Source organism: Corvus brachyrhynchos, unplaced genomic scaffold, assembly GCF_000691975.1.
Source record: "Corvus brachyrhynchos isolate BGI_N302 unplaced genomic scaffold, ASM69197v1 scaffold544, whole genome shotgun sequence".
NCBI lineage: Eukaryota > Metazoa > Chordata > Aves > Passeriformes > Corvidae > Corvus > Corvus brachyrhynchos.
The window spans coordinates 3,388,342-3,404,944 of NW_008238325.1; the positions used below are offsets into that span (position 1 = coordinate 3,388,342).

Genomic DNA, 16,603 nt, shown 5'->3' on the forward strand with positions numbered 1-16,603 from the left:
ACGGGCCCGCCCGCAGCTGGGGAAGGGCCACTCTGTGCTCACCTGAGCCGTCACCTGCTCCAGAGCCGCCTCACTACTGGGCGAGCCTCCTGCACACGCTCTCCTCCGACCCAGGGCCGCGACCTTGAAGCTCTCCTCAGCAAGCATTTCCTCCTCATCCTCCACTGTTTCCGTAGCTTTTCCCCACACCTTCTGTCACATCCTCTCTGAGATGCCGGGCCTAACTCAGAGCCACCACTGCCCAGCTTCACTACATTCAGACCATTCTGTGACACCACGACTGCAGCGCGCTCCCAACCTGTGCTAAAGCACACGCTGCCGTGAACGCAGCAACTGAATCCCTTCTCATTATATCAAAGCTATGGAATAATGTCAAAGACACGTGCTACAGCACCAGCATCTGGTCTGGAGAGCCAGCTCCCACACCTAGCTCCCCCACCCGGCCAGACCCCAAGCGTGGGGATCTCATTGCAGCCCCATGTGCCAGGAACAGCGGCAGGAGCCGCCACACGCAGGACAAGGAGGGGTCACAGCAGCGCACGGGGCAGCACCGAGGCGGTCTGACAGCAGCAGTCGTTTGTCACCGAGGCTCTCTGCCATCTACAGTCACACATCTACTAACACCAAGGTGATCTCACTGTGAGAACTGCTGTTCCCTCTCGGGCTTCCTCTCGAGAAGAGCCCGCAGCGTTCCTGCCATTTCACAGTGCTCTCGTAAGCCGAGCTGCTGTCCAGAGCTGAATACAACTCGCCTCTAGGAGAAAACTAAACACAAAGCCCCAGAGCAAACCTGACAAGAGCAGAGCAAAGGCTTTCTAACAGTATCAGTTCAATATTTGTTTCATTCCCTCTTTTTCAGATTTACTAAATGCTTTTTGCTTTTGGAGAAAGCACCTCTGCAGCAACCTGGTGTGAGGGATCTGTCACTCTGCGGCCCAGCTTGCACAGACACCCCACTCACAGGGGAGCAGGCATGCTGAGGGGAGCAGAGCTGCCCAGGACTCTCCTCATGGGCTCAGTCCCCTTCTGTTCCCAGCAGAAAAAGTGACCACCTGAATCATGGTTCAGATGTCTCTGTTCTGCTTCACTCAAAAGCGAACTGACAGATACAATGTACCCTCCATAAAAGTTTTAATCAACAACTCACCTGAGGGACTCTTGTTCCCGGAAGGCCCCGATTTGTCCCTTTTTTCTTACTTTACCATCCTCACTGTACAGCTGGAGTGAGCCACTGATCACACTGGAGAGGAAACACACAACTATTGGAATATTTTGTTTTCTAATTGTGTGCAAAGCCCTCATTGCACTGAGGTCTCCCAGCAGTGCTCACAGCACAGGAGTGCAGCAGGCAGAAAACACCAACCCACAGCTAATGGGGAGATCATTTTGGTGCTACTTCAGCAAGAGCTTTTTAATAAGCACACAACACACAGTTTGTTTGAACTGTGCTGAGCTGATGCTTACCAGGATGAGGAGATGCTTCTCAGTTTCCGGGACATGGACACTTCTTTGAGATCGGAAGACACCAAAACTTGCAGTTTTCAGTGTTTCTTCTATTTCACCTTAGACATAAACCTGGTAGAGAGTTAAGAGATGCTCAGGGCTCAGGTACTGAAGCAGACATTCACAGTAGTGACTCAGCAGGCCCAGGCGTTAATTCAGAGCTATCAGTGCAAACCCAAACCCCTAAGAGGGCCACTGACAGCATCAGAAGATGCTTCTCCTAGAAGAGAAGAAACCAGTCTGTTGCATGAGAAGAAGTGGCAACCCTGGCATCGGTCTGTTACTGCCTCACTGACACTGCATTTCGCCCTTTTGTTCAGAAAAGGGCTACTGAACTTAATTATACTGCAACAACATCTACAGCCAAAAAAATTCAACAAAACTGGTTTAATTTCAGAAAATGTGTTAAAATATATATATATTTGTACATCAATTTGACACACTGCATTAGTTTACACAAATGACGGTCTTTCTTGAAACTGTATTTATGAAATGTACATTTTTAATTTAAATACTCAGTATACACTGCATTTAATCTGCATGTTGCATTTATTAAATACATTAAATCTGCAATGTAACAAAATGTTTTCTGCATACGAAATTCAAAACACCATTTTAAATGAACAAAAGATGGCTCACTTCATTTATTTGTTTTAACAACTAGTGCCTAGCACACTAGCTTAGCTCCACCAACACCAGCTGTTCTTTCTCTTTATTGACATTGTTCACAGACTAGTACATATTACACTAAGAGTGCTGGATAAAAACATGAGGTACGGAAGTGGTTCAAAGATTACAGGTCATGCAGATCATGCGAGACAGCAAAGAAAGTTGTGAATGAGAAAACACTAAATAAAAAATACATAAAGAATGTGCATTATAAAATTAAAAAAAAAAAACAAAAATCCAACAACCAACTCAATTACACAGCTTTGCTTCTTTGGTTACAAAGTAGGTTGAACAATTTCACAGCTTTTTATTCCCACCCAAAAAACCAAACCAAAAACGAAATGTCAAAAAGCAGAGGAATCATGGCCCCTTTCTCTCTATTAGAAAGTAGAAACAGAAATGAGCAAAGTTTTCTTCATCAAAATAGCCCATCACTTATTTATTATATCACAAGGACTGGTGACTACCTGTACAGATGCACTATGGTCTTCATACTTACACTCTATACAAAATTTACATTCAAGCTGGATCTTTACTACCGTAAATAAATACCAAAGGTCAATTGCCGTTAGTGTTAGAAATACGCCAGGATTCTTTGTTCAATTATTGCCTAGACATTGTATCTATTAACGCAATCCCATCTATCATTTTACCCATACAGACATTTATTAAAAAAAATTCAAAAGTTCTGTGACATTGTTCATGTACATTATGAAAATAGCAGCCCTGTAATAAATAAAACAAATAAATGAAACTAACATAGGCAAATGTTACTTATATGAAAAGAACAGCGACTCTGAAGAGGAATTGTTGCTCCTTACCAGATAGCAAGGCTCGAAGCAACCCATGAGCAATGGGAACCTCAGAGAGCCACCCAAGCTCTGACAGACCTCCCTCCTGAAGCCCAGGGAAATGATCCCAGGCCCAGGGACTCCCTCTGCGAGCTCCCGTGTGCACCGAGGATTTACACCTCCCACACTGCAGCCACAGTGGCGGGGGACAGCTCTGGGAGGATGATTGTCTAATACTGAAAAGGCCAAACACACAACAGAAGCGCGGCTGCTCGCTCTCGGCAGGAGCACACAGGGACTGAGCCAGGCTCGGCCTCACGCGGAGGAGACGTTCGGTGGCTGCGTGGGTGGGGGCTGTGCCTGCGAGGTGCTACTGGGGGCGGCCTGTTGGGTTGAGAGCTGGGATAACTGATCATTGTTGGAAAGGGATTTTAACAGTGCATTTTCTCGTTCAAGTAAAGAGTTTCTTTCAACTAATTCTTTTATTTGTTCCTTCAGGACTTCCACTTCTTCTCTCACTGCATACATCAAATGGCTTTTCACTAGATCCTGCAAAGAACAAGTGGAGGGAGAGTTACACCACAGGAAAGAATAGTTTCCTTCACCCCAGCCCCACGACTTACTGCTTTCACTGCAGTAAGCCTGGAGAAAAAAATACTAATCACTAAAAATTTATGAATAAACCAGCCTTTGAGCACAAACAACCCAGCCCTTTTATGAAGTGGGCCTGACAGCAAAAGCTTTGTCTCCAGCACTCCAGTCACTTCGGTTACTTGGAAGCCAAGGATGAGAATGATGTCCCAGCTCCCCAGAAGGAAAGCACCAGCTCTGACGCTGTGACCTGGGGGTACGGGTCTGTGGTATGCAGGCCCAGTCACTGAGGTGTATGAGAACCAAAACATAAGAAAGATTTTACATCATCAGAAGCAAAAATCCAACAGCTGTACTGAAGCTGAGCAGCATGTTAAGGATGCCACACCTGACCCTTCTTCAGAAGAACTAGTAATGAACTTGGCTAAAGTAACAGACTGAAATAAGCACTATATTTTCAGCACTCCTTCAAATTCAATCAACTTGTTCACAGTAATTTGTAAGAAAATTAACTGAAAAACATTCCTGGGCCAACAGTAAAAGCAATGTGGTTTGTGGTCGTTCATAGTTGATACAGAAAATCCTTTTGTCAATTGATGTTTTCAGTCTGACCAACCAGGAGGGATATCGCAGCCTCACAGAAACACAATACAGCAAGAAACTTACGCTCAGTGATGAACCACATTAATCCATTAGAAATAACTTATATTTTACTTACCATTGCCTGTTCTATTTTGTTGTCAATGGCAACAACACTTGCACCAGAAGCACTGTAAATACAATGAGAAAACTCCATGAGTGTTATTGTATCACTCAGGTAAAACTATGCACCTGCAGGACTCCTGGCTCATGCTGTCATTGGAAGGCTGAAGCTCAGAGTCAAGATTCAGTATACACTCATAGGGTGGTGTCCCATGTCTCTCCCACCCTCCACCCCCACCCAGTTGCCCAGTACAGCTGGAATTCTCAAGAGACACTGCTCCTTCAGTTTATACCTTCTCATACTGGTCTTATGATACCCATAACCATAAAAATGCATTAGAATGAACACTAAATCAACTGCTTTGATTCCTGGCCTCATTTTCCAGCTTTCTTCACTGGAGAAAACAAGAATTCAAGGGATATTCATGGGATTCTTACCACTAGTATTACTTCTTCCAAAGTGTTTTCACAAAGCAATGAAAAAAAAACAAAACAACCCTGCTATAATACTTGTTCTCTGGATTCACTTGAGTCCACTTCCAGGTAAGGAGCTCCTGGCTCAGCACTGCCTGTGTAGCCTGTGGCAGCAACCAGCAGGAGGGCGAGACATGACCAGAGCTCTGAGCCCTGCGGCCACTTCCTTGCTCCCAGTGAATTCTCTCTAGATCCTGTCTGACAGCTAACAAACATGGCCATGGGTCACAGCTAGGGTCAGGCTTGTTCCATAGACACGCTGGTGTAGAACGTCCACCAGCACACCTCAGTACACTGTGAGGATGTGCATTTACTGTGCCAACAAGATCCCAAACTGCATCTCTGAATCCTATGTGACGGAAATCCAGCCCTTTATAGCCTATAGGGTCTGTTTCCAAGTCACACCACAAGCACACAAGCCAGTCCCTCAACTCGCAGCTCTGGAGCCAGGATTTCGGAGCAGGGGGTGACCCTGTTCTCTCACAGACTCTGGTCTCTCTGTTCCGAGAGGAGCTGTAGCTCTCCCCAGGGCACACAGGGCTGCACCCTGTCGCAGCCACCTCTCCACCCACCCTGGCCCCATACCCTCCACAGTACCCTCCCATCCCGGGTCTCCGTGGTCCCATTTTCCGCCCAGCTCCGGTCTGACACAGACGGTAGTTCCTGGGCTGTGACAGCCCCAGCAGTGAGAGCTGCTGATAACACTCCCAGCCATGGACATGGCTATCAGCAGTGTGCAGCCACATTTAGTAGAGTTAACATGGGGAAAATGCAAGGGTTGCAGTCATGCTGGAAAACTTGCCTCTCTGGAATTATGCAGCTCACCAAAACCAAGTGTTAAGAAAAAAACACTCAAGGCTTTTTACAAAGATTATGGCAATGTGCTCAGCAGTACTAGCCACAGACGTGAAACACGGCGCAGCTCCTGAAGAGTGATACTGGTCAGAGAAGTTAATTTTAAGAGGTCCCACAGAACCATCAGTACCAGCACTGGGCATTTACAAGCAGGTTTGTAGACTGAAAGAGTAACAGCCTCTATTTCTACTGAACCAAGCTTGAAACCCAAACCAAAAGTGCCGAACACCCATTTCAGAAGAAAACTCTTCCAAGTTTCTTACTGTCTTCTAGGCCTCTTTCAAACCCTATCTATGGTAAACCTCCTCAGAATAAAAACTATTTATAACTCATGCCAAGGGAAGTATTCCTTTCCATGTTGAATTAACATGCATCAGACTCATCTGGCACTGTCAGAAGTATCTACGTTCATGAACCACAAAATCCCCAAGACTCCATGTTCTCTCCCAGCCCTTCATGGACACCACTCTCCAGGTCAGATGAAGCAGTTCTGAAGACGTAACAAGAAGAGGAGGACAATTAAAGCAAACACCACACTTGACAGTGGGATCTACTTCTCCATCTTTGCAGCACAATCATACACCTTTTGTCAATAGGTGTCTAGTCAAACTCGAGACCGGAACTTTGTTCTTCTATCCCTGTTTCAGCTATTTTGCAGTGTGATTATTTAAAAAATAAACCCCACTACATCACTCCACATTAAGGCATTCAAGCAGTTCCATGAGGAAAACAGACAGCCTTCCCTCAGCTTCCCAAAAGAGCTGTACCTGCGTGGCACACTGCAGAGGCACCTTTCCTGTGCTGTACCTTCTGTTCTGAGCTCCCCTCTGCCTGCTGGGTGGGTGCAGTGCTCACCATGTGAGTGTAGGAATTGTTCTTCCCTGAAGTGTGACTGGAATGAGCCAGGGAAACCACTGCTTTACCACACATACATACCCCACACTTAACATGACACCAATACGCTACTTTGTAATATTCTTGCTGCCCTCTGGATTCCAGCCCTGCTCCCTGTACACATCCCGGCAGCCACCCCAACTTCAGCAGGCAGAGGCTGGGACCACAAAGACCCCCACTCACCCACCCACCCCCCCAGGAGAAGCTCCACACTGACAGAGGGTGCCCCAGTTTGCCATCAGGATAAAACCATCTGACTATACTTCATGTCACTTTCTAAAAGCAGATGAGAATTAGATGTTACGGTAGCGCAATTCCCACATGATTTTGTTCTTTGTTCATCTCACAGTGCTCCCCACACTGAGCAGCTCCTGCGGGACATTAATGAGCAGACCCTCCGGTGACAGCTACTTTCATGGGAAACTCCGAATGTGCTGCCAAATCTTAAAATTTTGTACTTTTCTCAAATCCTAAACTCTTGACAACAAATTCCAGCTTGCATAAAAATATTTTATCCCATGGCTTCAGAATGACATATATGAATACAATCCAGTCCTTATGAAAAGGCCAGAAAGAAACCCAAAAATATCTCTTAAATAAATCTTTTTGGATGACTGAATGGAGAGAGTCTGACACATTCTGTGAGTGCACCATCCACTGTAGAGCCAATGCCTCAACTTGCAAATCCTGGAGTTAGAAGAGGAAAGACACCCTTTAGCTCTTGTACAAAAAGACCAATTACTGATTGTTCCAAGAGCTACAGAAGTCTGACAATTTCTGTCAAAACTGCAAAAAAATCCACATCAAGTACAACAGGGCAGATGAAGGGGTGCATTGGGCATGTAACATTTCTTTTTAACAGCAAAACCCCCACCCCACACTGAGCTTCTTGCAGCCCATCAAGTATAAAACGGATACACTGAACAGGGCACACTTCATTTTGACTTGGACCTCCCAGTTAAGGAAGGTCATGTCAATGAAGGCTCTACCCAAAAATAGGTTATATTGCTACACCAAGTTCACACTGAAGCCCACAAGGCACACAGCAAGATTTACAGTCAGCAAAAACATCAAAGACCCCGCAAGCACAGTTTGTCATTCCCAGAGATGGATGGTAAACCCAATGTTTTCCTACCTTAAACACCAGGTAGCCAAAACCCTATTTTGTCAGAGAAATCCTCATTTTGATGGTTCAAAAAAATCTCAGTGGCTTTTGCTTTACCTATTAAATTGTCTTTATCTTAACTGACAAGTTCTCTCACTTTTCCTCTTCTGGGAGGAAGGGGAGTTGAGTGAGTAGCTGCATGGAGCTTAGTGCTGGCAGGGTTAAACCATGACAGACCTTTTTGCCACCCAATGTGGGGCTGGAAGGGTTTGAGGTAAGGACAGATTTGACTGAGATGTTCTAGATTGAATGAATAGCTGTTCCTTTTGTGCACCTATTGCCTGGAAGCTCCTGTACTCGCCATGGGCTTGCCTGCCTGCCTCTGTTAGAGGCCAGTGCTTGCTAGTGGCCATTTTTCGCTTTCACTGCTGCCACACTGCTCTTATCACCTCACTGCCATGGCCTGGAACACTTGATAACAGCCACTACCATGTGCCTGGGCTGGCAAGTGCCCAGGGCAGCGCTGCCACACTGGGCAGGCTGCAGCTCCAGCCAAAAGGATTGTGACCTGTAGATGAGATGATGGGGCAGCAGAGGCCAAGCTGCAGCCCATGGAGAACCCCAACACTGGAGCAGGAGCCCAAAGGAGGCCATGATGCCCTGGGAAGTCTACGCTGGAACAGGCTCCTGGCAGAACCTGTGGCCCAATGGAAAGAGGAGTCCACACTGGAGCAGGTTTGTTGGAAGAATCTGAAGCAGCCCGTTCCTGAAGGACTGACCCTGTGGAAAGAACCCAATGGTGCAGCAGTTCGTGCAGAGCTGCAGCCCATGGGAAGGACCCACACTGGAGAAGTTCAAGGAGGACTGTCCCTGTAGGCAGGATCCTATGCTAGAGCAGGGGAAAGTGTGAGACTGCCCTGCAGTGTGTGGTGAAGACAACAGTGGGGAAAGCAGCAGGACCCAACCTGACTCAGCTTTGGTGTCCAGTAATTCCAAGCACCACACTAGCTCTCCTGTCCTGAGTGACCAGCATGAGAGACAAAGCCTAAAATTGTAGACTAAACAATCTGAGTGCACATCTGTGGACAATTTGCAGGCCTGGTGCATACTACACGAATGATACCTACATATTAGAGCAAAAGATGGGAAGGGGTGGTGGTGGTTATGGAGGCTGTACTGGATAGTGTGCAACCTGAGCATGATGTAAACAGTATGGAATAAAGGGAATAATGTGCTGGTTAGGACTGGGGTAGAGTTAATTTTCTCCATAGTAGGTGGTATGGGGCTGTGCTTTGGATTTGCACTGAAAAGGGTGTCAATAATACAAGTGTTTTTGTTATTGCTGAGAAGCACTTGCTTGCACAACACCAAGGCCTTTTCTGCTTCTCATACAAAAAAGGTTAATGTCTTAATGTTAACTTGCTAATGGCCACAGGAAAATTTAACCTTCAACATCACCTCATATTCATGGGCACCAAGATCCATTTCAATTATTGATCCAACAAGTGCTACTGTACTCAGTTTGATGTTTTCACCATTAATGTCTTTAGATACAACTATCATCCTTCCAAGACACATGTTCTGAACCTCAAAATTCACCTCAAAATCTAGGTAAAAAGACTAAGAATCAAACTTCAAAGGTATTTGTGGCTTAATTCATTCTGTATGCTTAAAAAAGCACAATAGTTTGTCTTTAGATATTCCACAGAGCTCAGTAATATGTGTATTTTATGCCAATGCTGGATACATTAGGACCGAGTTATACAGAGCCTACTTTGGCACAGTCAAGCACTAGACTAGGTAATAGTGTTTCACACTGAAATGAGACTGAAATCCTACTGACTGGATGAGGATGATCTAAGCTAATTCTGAAGCTTTTCAGTCAGTGAAAAAACCATATTCTGTGTTCCATTGTATTAATAATTATCTGTATACTACTATCCTGAGGAATTTCTTGACACCAAGTTACCCTCCCAAATACTCCTAGAATGCCATTTTCTTGCTTTTTTAGATGCATAAAATGTATCACATCTCACAGCCGATGCTGCAGAGCAGAGCACATGGGACACCGATGCTCCATCCAACAGCCTCTGCAAGACAAATCCTTGAAAGCACCAGATGTGCTTCACTTTAAGTGGGAAAGGTGTTACCAGTGGTCTGACGAACATCCCCAAGCCAAGTGACCACCCCCAGCTCTTCTCTCCCTTTTGCTGTCACTACATTGAATCAAATTATCAAACAACCTTCCTGTAAACACCAATAAGGCACCCTGGAGTGTTCCCACTTATTTTGCTTACAAGCAAACTACAAACTAAAGCCCTGTGGTCATTTATTCTTTCCCCTCATTGTTTACTCATTTATGAGCTACTGTCTTACCACTGGTTGAGCTATTCAGTCTATCCAGAGAAATCTTTTCTATTCTTGAAAGAGTTAAGGCCTATTTTATTAGCCTCCATCCCATGAAGAGATTTTATAATGATAGTATCCCAATGCAATCACCTATCCAGCCTGGAAACAGGATCTGTGTGAGTACTGCAGACTTCCATTATTTTTCTTTGTCAAAGCCATGTGAGAATGTGTGACAAGCTGAGGCAGTGAATTCACCACCTCAGGAGTTCCCACACACATTTCATGAGTTAATTTATACTGTGAAGGTTTAATGCTTCACACATAAATGCAACGGAAACATAAATCCTACTGCTTTAAATTCAAGTTACCAATAATGTGCTTTAGGCAGACCCACCTAAAGCTGCTACGGCACCTTTACTGTGCAAAGACAACCCAGGCCCAGAAGAGCAGTCACCCCGACTCACGTGAATATGCCAAGCAGCCACTATTCCCCTTCTTAAACCACATCGGTTGAGAAGACCAACGCGTGAGACTTGTGCCTTCAGCAACACCTATGTGAGCACTGTGCAAGAAAACATCCCTGCTAATGTGTCAGCAACAACCAGTATCTCTCTAACACTTACTGGTTTGAGTGTCACCAGCACTCTTCCTGCCATGGTGTGCTGGTGAAAAATAAAATAGTTTCTATTCACTGGAGCAGGTCAGCAATCTCTTGTTCTCTATTGCAGTATCGTGTGGCTAGCTCTGCTGACTTCAACAGGTCCCCAGAGACAGCTACTCATAGGAAAATAATCCATATTTGTTAGAAAAAAGTACTAGAGTAACACAAAGATTTTCTGTTTACACCAAAGTCTCCTAAATCAAGCCCCTCAGGTTCACAAACTACTTCTTGAAGTGCTGCAAAACATAATTAAGAGTTCACTGCCAGCAGACTCATGGTCCTGGTGCTCTGCAGTGTGTCAACCCCCACATTTTGTGATGGGAAACAAAGGGATTCTGAGGAAGTCACACGAGCTTATTGTTTTCACAGCAGGGATTTTTCTTTCCCAAACCAGAGATGACAAAAAGAAGCCCCACACCATGTTCTTGTTACAGCCCCTGCTGTGTCTTGCCCACATGGACCTCCCCACCTCCATCCTGCGAGGGCTCCCACAACCAGCTGCACTGCTCATTGATGCCCCTGACATTCCCTCCACTAGCTTTTACTGGAAGTTCATAGCTGAAAGCTTCTCAGTTTCAGTCACCCCGTGAAGGAAAGCTGCCTAACATGACCTTAAAATCCAATAACTGGGGTATAAATGCAAAACCTGCAAAATCCTGTCAAAGACGTTGGAATTTGAATGGATTGTAAGTTTAAAACATGCATCAATCCTGATGAATTTCATTTTATGTTCACACAAACACTTGTTTTTACCACAAAGTATTCATCAGGAATGCAAGGTTATTTTAAAGGCAGCCATTTTCTTCTACCTGAATTTAATGCTCTTCTATATCCCACATTTCCAGCATTTGCTTCAGGCGTTGTACACAAACCTCAGATTTGTGAAGCCTCCATCTTAATCATTCATTATTTGATTTTAGGGTTTTTTTAAATTAGCTTCCTCATCTTAAGACTTATTTTGAGGCATGAAAATAAAGAAAACAGCTAAAGGCTAGACCACAAAGTGACTTTTTGGTCTACAAACCAAATGTGTATTCTAAGCCCTGAAGTTTGTTCCAGTGAAATAATGAGTCCTTGAAACCTAAATACCAGCTCTGTTCCATAAATACAGGGAAGTGGCATCATCCAGAGCTTAAAGCAAAACCGTAAATTTGTCCAACTTTCTGCTGAAAAAGGAAGATGTGCTTTGAAACTGAGCTTAATGCCAGCACCCCATCAATACAAAAAAATTTTTTTAAGAAGAGCAGGACACTTAGCATTACTTACAACCTTCATCATTGTGCAGTATAAAAACTGTTGACAAGCAAACTTTAAAGGATTCAGTTGAGCTGTGCAAGTTGAGAAGCCTTTCAAGTCAAATACAGCCAGTCCAGTGACGAAATGGTTATCAATACTTCAACAGCCAAACAAAATTTACATTCTACACAGCTTGTTAAGCAGAAGTTTTGACAAGCCAGAGCAGCACAAGGCATTAAATCACGTAATCACTAGGACTTCAACTTAATGCTGACAAAAAAAAAATCCCCCAAAATCATTAAAGCACAGGAAAGAAACAGTTTGCAGCTACTGATGAATTAGTAATGCACTTCTCTCAAGTCCTATCTGTGCCAGATAAGACTCTGTTGCACTTCACTGCAGTTTCTCACAATGAGTTCAATGCTAACTTTGGAGATTTACTTTGTCCTTGTCACAGTTCACCTGTGTTCCCCATCCAGCTTTACTTCAGCAGAATGAAAGTAAGCCAGAAAGCTTCCTTTCCTGGTTTTAAGATAGAAATATCTTAACTTCACCAAAATTGTGCTTAAACAAATTTTCACAATGTGTTTTTTGATACAGGACTTAATGCCAAAAAGGTTCCTCTTCTGGAAAAGGAAACGGCAAATATTTTGGCAAAGGTCAGCTAGGAGCTGACTAGCATTAAACTCTGAGCTTACACATCACGTATGATACATGCATAATGGAAGGAGAAAAAAAAAAGTCATGTCATATTTTAGAGTTTATTTCCATGTTTCAGAACAAATACTTCACTTCCATGACTGCTTTCACCTCTTCAAACTGCAGAAGCCCAATATGGAGTTCTGAACACAGGCAGCAGTTCTGTGCAAACAAAAACAATGAGAAACTTGCAGAGAGCAAAGCAGTTCATGCATACCTCAGCATGTATGCATTCCATACTCAAGCATCCATACCTATCCCAGGTGGTCTTTGACTCGTGTAACTTGTTGAAATGGAACGCTTGGTAGAATGCAGTTGACGGATTCCTATGAGATCCAAGAATCAGACAGACATATTGAAAATGGGTACGTAACAAAAATATCAACCCTCTTAATTCAACCCACATTACAAAGTGAATTAGCTGTCCAGACAGTTTAAACTAATGTCTGAAAGGCCCTACTGTTTCTATGGGTTTGCATTAAGGACACAAGGATCCAAAACAAAATAGTAATTCTCAAGCCCTGTGGATTTTCAGGTTACATCAAGTTGCTCCTGTACAAAGATGACTGTAAGGCCAACAGTGAGACATCTCCCGTCCTGCTGGCAACGCTGTATAGTTTAGCTGTACACCACCCCAATGCCAAACATACCAAAACCCAAGAGACACCTTTCACATCTTTAGTATGTCCCAAACTACCTCTGCACACAGTACCCAGTGTTTCCATCCTACTTAACTCCCTGCTTTACACTCAAAACAGATGAGTCCTCCAAGGGGACCTGGAAGTCAGAGCTTAATATGTCACATTTAAACTACAACAGATCAAGTTATAACTCAAAAACAGATCCAGTTAGAAATGAAAAATGGAATATAAACTCTTTGTAAGCACCTCTCAATCACGTTTCCACTTTCCCTTCCCAAGGTGCAACAGGGCAACAGCTGATGAAAGCCCTTGGCCACGCACTCATCAGAAAGCTCTCACAACCACAAGGCCAGAGCACAGTAATCTTGCTGAAAACCACTCACTATGGCCACATTACATCACCAGTGCCAAAGCCCTGGCAGCCTGACCCTCCAGCCTCAGCCCCACCATGGCAACTGTACTGACAGTGTAATTAGAAAATCTTACTTCTCCAAAGTCTCATCTGAACGTTTGTTGCAAACTAGATACTGGATGAAGCATGCAGTTCTCTGCTGCCAGTGGCTGCAGCAGTGTTATACTGAGGCTTAGAAACTCCTTTCCTCAAACTGCTCATCCTCATGTGGGCAGAGCTATGCCAGCCCTAGAGACAAATGCAACGACCTTAGTGAATAATCTTCAGAAATGCAAGCATGAGTTCAAATTCCTTTCAAAATCAGTTTTAAAACAAGAAGTCTATATCAACACTGGAAGCACAGGTATCAATCCCTTTTCTAAGTTTACGGCAAGAATATTTCTTAAAACAACTTTCTTCAAATTACTTAATTATTTCAATATAACTACAATTACTGCATAGCAAAAAACACATAAAATAAAACAAAAACATCACAGAAGCAGCACCACAACAAAACACTATCAGAAGTAATTTGATTCTCATGGCAGGTGTATAACAAAAATCTTGCAAGGATAATGGTATTTGTGCATCAGCAATGATCAGGAAGTGTCTGAGTTTAAAGTGTCTGTCACTCCTTTTCCCACCTTCAGCACTGTACCCTTAAAAAAAAAAATTCATGTGAGTCTGGAATTTAGCTTAAAACCTGTTACAGAAGTTGCTTGATCAAAACTGATAAACACCATCCTCTTATGTTGGTAATATTCACATTTTTCTAAGAAGCACTGCACGCAATTCAACAAGTAACTATAAAAAGAGCAACACCATAGCTGGAGGACATTTGTCTAATAGGATTTCACATGTGGAAGACAATTGGCATCTGCAGATCAAGAGAGCATTCCTTTGCCGAAAGGAAGGCCCAGGCCCTTCTTTCTAATGCAGCTGTCTGTCAGGAGTGTGCAAAGCCCCTTCCTCAGAATGAGGCTGTAAATAGAAAGTCATTCAACGTCTAAGACAAATTTGCTTGTAGCATATAAAGCCCTGTTGCTATTGTTAGGTATAAAAAGTGGTTTATAACCACACAGCATGTATTCCACATAGTCTATTTTTATACCGATACACTATATGCTCTATATTTTTGTACTATTCTTAAGCAAGCATCTGAAAAGATATGGAAAAATTTTCCTTATTAGATTCTCATGTGTAACCCCTACTGCTGAAATTGCTTTTGCATTACTTCGGACAAATAAGAGAACCTTTTCTACTCCCCAGCTATATATTTTAAAAATAATTAATGGGGGTGTGTGTACCTAAACAGGAAAAGCAAATCCACAGAGGCAGCATGAATGATGCCTCACATGCAGATCTGAACTAATGTGAGAGTTTCAGACTGCTGAGGCATCTAGTGTTAACCATAAGAAACAGTGAAAGGCTACAGAGTGCCTAAAAATGCCTTTCTGTTTGCAGAAACAACTGAGAAAACAGCTTACAGGAGCAGTAAAACCTGGTCTGCTGCTACTGTGCCACAGCTGGAGCACCACAATTCCTCCTGACACTGTCCTAAGTGAATGCAGGGACAGTCTGGACCAGATAAGCAGATTGCCCAGGTCTCTTCCCCGGCAGACTGCCAGGTCTGAGGTCAAGACTCAGTCCCAGTCCCTGGCAGATTGACAGAGTGGAACCAAGAGCCAGACAGGACAGGAATGTCTCAGATGCTGACCCAGAGAAAAAGCAACCACCTACCCTTCCACAGAAGGTACCCCAGAACTTCTCTTCTTCCATCTCTGTTAGGAGAGACCAGGTATCCCCAAGGGTACACGGGCTGGATTTCAGTCCCAGACTATGACAGACAACTAGCTTAGTACACTTCAACATTCAAAGTGTATCGCAAGTGGCCAAAAATGCCTAAATGTCTCTATAAACAAGTCCTACAATACATATTGCATTTATGCCCTTTAAAAGCTCATGAATGCCAATATTTACAACTTACTGCCATGCTCTGGTTTCTAAGAACAGTTTTCATGTAACAGAAAATTTGATCCAAATTTAAAGAAGAACTTAGTTCTCTGAATGCCCAGCATGTCAAGTTGTCTCCCTTTAAAAGGGAAGCCTAGACCTCATCCCAAGTCTCACGTCACAGTTGGAAATGTATCCTCCCACTGACATTCATCACGACAATATGTCAAATAAAAACTTCATCCTTGAGAGCTCTGTTTGCTAGAAACCATGCCTGTGAAAGCTGGCAGATCATCAAGTATACAGATAAATGCCTTTTGGTTCAAGTAATGATACTGGCTTTGGACTGGGTATCAGCCCAACACACAGTGGCTGCTGCACAGATGCCTTTTTCCCAGCTACTTCCTTTGAAAGAAATAGTAACATCATTGCTCATGAAAATCTTCAAACTACTGAAGAAGGTCAGCAACTGAGGGTAACAACAAGAAGAACACGTGAAAAATAGCACTTTTTTCCCCAAATAAAAAATTCATACCATCTAAGGCAGTTCTCTCTCAATATCACTGACTTATTTTCTTCAGGTTTGAGAACAGGAATGATGCAGAACATTCAAAAGGCCTAAGCACCTGTCTTTGAAGAACATGAAAACAAGTCAGACAATCCATGCTCAATATCTCTAAGGAAAACCAAAGAAGGGTAGAAGCACCTATTTCTTACCCAGACAGTAGCAAGTACACATGGACAACCTTTACAAAAGCTCACTTCAGCCAAAATTCCTTCTGAGAACAATTAACAGGTCTCATATAGAAAGCCACAGGAGATGTGACCATGCCATAAAATGAGTTGAGCTTTTAACATCACCTTGCATGACATTTTTGTTAGTAAGAGCTCGGCTCATACAAAGCAAGTCCACCACTGGCAACTACTCTGTGCATGTGGCTCTCTAAGGGTTCAGTGGAAGGATCATTCATCAGTGCTCTCCCAGGGTCTCCTCCAAGTGTGTTATGGGATACTTTACTCCATTACTTGGGCAATGGAGTACAGACTATCTCTATACCTGCAGATGATCTGCAAGGACTCTGGACAGCA

General features: G+C 43.7%; 1 protein-coding gene across 1 annotated transcript in view; it reads right to left on the bottom strand.

Moving 5' to 3' along the window:
* Window positions 1-1,875: 1,875 nt before the first annotated feature.
* Window positions 1,876-16,603, bottom strand: part of TSC22D2 (TSC22 domain family member 2) — a 26,802-nt gene continuing 12,074 nt past the window's right edge. The window contains 3 exon segments of the mRNA XM_008633772.2: window positions 1,876-3,512; window positions 4,273-4,324; window positions 12,784-12,855. Coding sequence (XP_008631994.1) covers window positions 3,279-3,512; window positions 4,273-4,324; window positions 12,784-12,855 — 358 coding nt within the window. The 3' untranslated portion in view covers window positions 1,876-3,278.